We start from the raw sequence: 2389 nt of genomic DNA, 5'->3' as shown, positions 1-2389 counted from the left end.
GGGGGATGTTAAGCAGAACTTTGGTGTGATTAGGAAGATGAATAGAATAATAATAGATAGTACTAAGAGAAAGTTATTAAGTTAAAATTAGATTATTAATAACTCATCCTAAGCACTAGTCTTTATGAATGAACATGAGTTGATTAGCCAATTGAGCAATTCCCGCCGATCTCAACTCCAATCAAGTTAAATTCTATACTCGATCAACTTAAATTATGTTCGTATATAAGTTTCGAGTCTTTGTCCATCTCTATCACGTTCAAATGATACTTGTACTAACAGAAAGTGTCTAGTTTCCTAATTGAAAAATGAAAGAATGGAAGGGTCAAATACTTGGGGCCATCAACTACTGGACATGCAATATCAACTCAATCAAACTTACTTTTTCAGCATTATTAGCCATATTTATTACAATATTATAACGGTGCAATTAGTCTTCAAAATCCTGAAATATTGCAGCCAAAATTACTGACGTAATTGGAAAATAATTACAGGAAATTTGACCGATCTCTACTTTAACCAGTAACCACCCACTCCATAAAATGATTAATAAAAACCCCACTAATTAGGATTAAATATTTGCTTAAATGGGAATAAATGGTGTTTGGTATAGCTTTTTCTGCTTATGATTAGATAAACTTCTATATAAAAACGGAGCAAAAGACTTCCTTTTTATCTCAACCAATTCCACAATATTTCTAACTTTATAATCTCTCTTCTATTGTCCAACTCTGATTCCACCCACAGAAAGTCTGCAATGACAACTTCGATGCATGCTCGAGTGCCAGATCGTGAGACTACTGCTTCTTAGACATTCGATACCGCCTTAGTCAGACCGTAGTCTCGACTTTCTTTTTCCAATTCTTGTTTGGGCAGCTCACACCATCCATATGTCTTGCTTTGATTTAAGATTTCAATTCTTCTGCGTTTCAGCTACAATTGCAGCCATGGAGTTTGGGGTAATAAGAAGATGAACCACCACATTTAAGTACTGCAACACAAGCAATACTAATGGGAATAGTCATATCTGTACTGTTATTATTTGCAGGTATTGGAGTTTTAGTCCTCATTCATGTTTGTATAGTAGGGAGGTCTTTTAGGAGAGGATTTAGTGGGAGAAACACAGATGTTGTGGAGAGAGGAAGCTTTGGAAGCACAAGCATGTCACAAGAGGATATCGAAAAGCTTCCATGTTTCGACTTCAAAACGAAGGAGAAAGGAAGCAGCCCGGCTGCGATTTGCGCGGTTTGTTTAGAGAATTTTAAGGTTGGAGAAAAGTGTAGACTATTGCCTTTGTGTAATCATAGTTTTCACGCAGACTGTGTGGATTTATGGCTTTTGAGAACACCTATTTGTCCTATATGTAGAACTTGTGCTGATTTTCTGAAGAGTGAATCAATATTAGGGGAAGAACGTAATCACTTTAGTGAAACTGAAAGTCGGATTGAAGTTGGAGTGAATCAAAGAATGGAAATGATCCATCTGACTGAAAATGATGCTCAAGAGATGCAAGCAACAGAATCTGGCATTTCAAGTGAAACAATAATCGACTCGAGAGAGATCCAAGAATCAGAAACTAAGACGAGCAATTCAAGTGAGACGGTAATCGACTTGAGCGAGCACCAAGAAACAGAAACTGACAGTTCAAGTGAGACAGTAATCGACTTGAGCGAGCACCAAGAAACAGAAACTGACAGTTCAAGTGAGATAGTAATCAACTCGAGAGAGAGCTAAGAAATAAAAACTCGAACGAATTGCCTTGTCTAGTGCTGAGAATCAAATATCTCCTTATTGTATGCCACCCCTTGACAAGACTTGACAAAATTTATCTCAAACTCTAAATTTTACCTACATAATAGTTAAATTCGGCTGAAAAATCTACTGTTATTCCCATAAATGAAAAGCTTTGTAGGTGGTAATTAGTTATGAATATATTAGGCCTATCATCAGCTTTATTTAAGTTATCTATCCATATTGTCTGTATTGAGTGGATTAGGCTATCTTGTTAATGCGAGATTAGTGCCACTCCAGTTCTATTGACAACTTCATTTATCTGTCTATTGATTGTATAATTTCTGGTTTGAGAGCTTCACAAAAATGAAGCTCAAAGCTGAACTCGACTGCATGCTCTAACTTGACAGACCTACGCATAATCCAAGAGTTGATTGTTGAGTACTGAACAAATGGTATACCGAAATATCAAAACAAATGTCGTGATATCAAGTCTTATTGCTACTTTGAAAGAGGGTTCACATTTCAAGCCATTAATTAAAAAATTGTGCACATAATGTCGGAAATTGGTGATATATTAACGTTGGTTTGATCAACTTTTGACCAATTATTCGGGTGGATCTCAGTGGTCAGATGCAAGAGATTTGTTTGGCTAAGT

The 2389-nt window shown here is 36.2% G+C and overlaps 1 protein-coding gene across 1 annotated transcript; it reads left to right on the top strand.

The window, feature by feature from the left end:
* Window positions 1-693: 693 nt before the first annotated feature.
* LOC111375549 (RING-H2 finger protein ATL56-like) lies at window positions 694-1960 on the top strand. The gene has a single exon (XM_022998390.1). It carries the CDS (start codon window positions 1012-1014, stop codon window positions 1732-1734), a length of 723 nt encoding a protein of 240 aa, XP_022854158.1. The 5' UTR covers window positions 694-1011; the 3' UTR covers window positions 1735-1960.
* Window positions 1961-2389: the final 429 nt, after the last annotated feature.

This window comes from Olea europaea, chromosome 2, assembly GCF_002742605.1.
Source record: "Olea europaea var. sylvestris chromosome 2, O_europaea_v1, whole genome shotgun sequence".
NCBI lineage: Eukaryota > Viridiplantae > Streptophyta > Magnoliopsida > Lamiales > Oleaceae > Olea > Olea europaea.
Note: the sequence above shows the minus strand (reverse complement) of the source record. Positions and strands in the feature narration are given on the sequence as shown.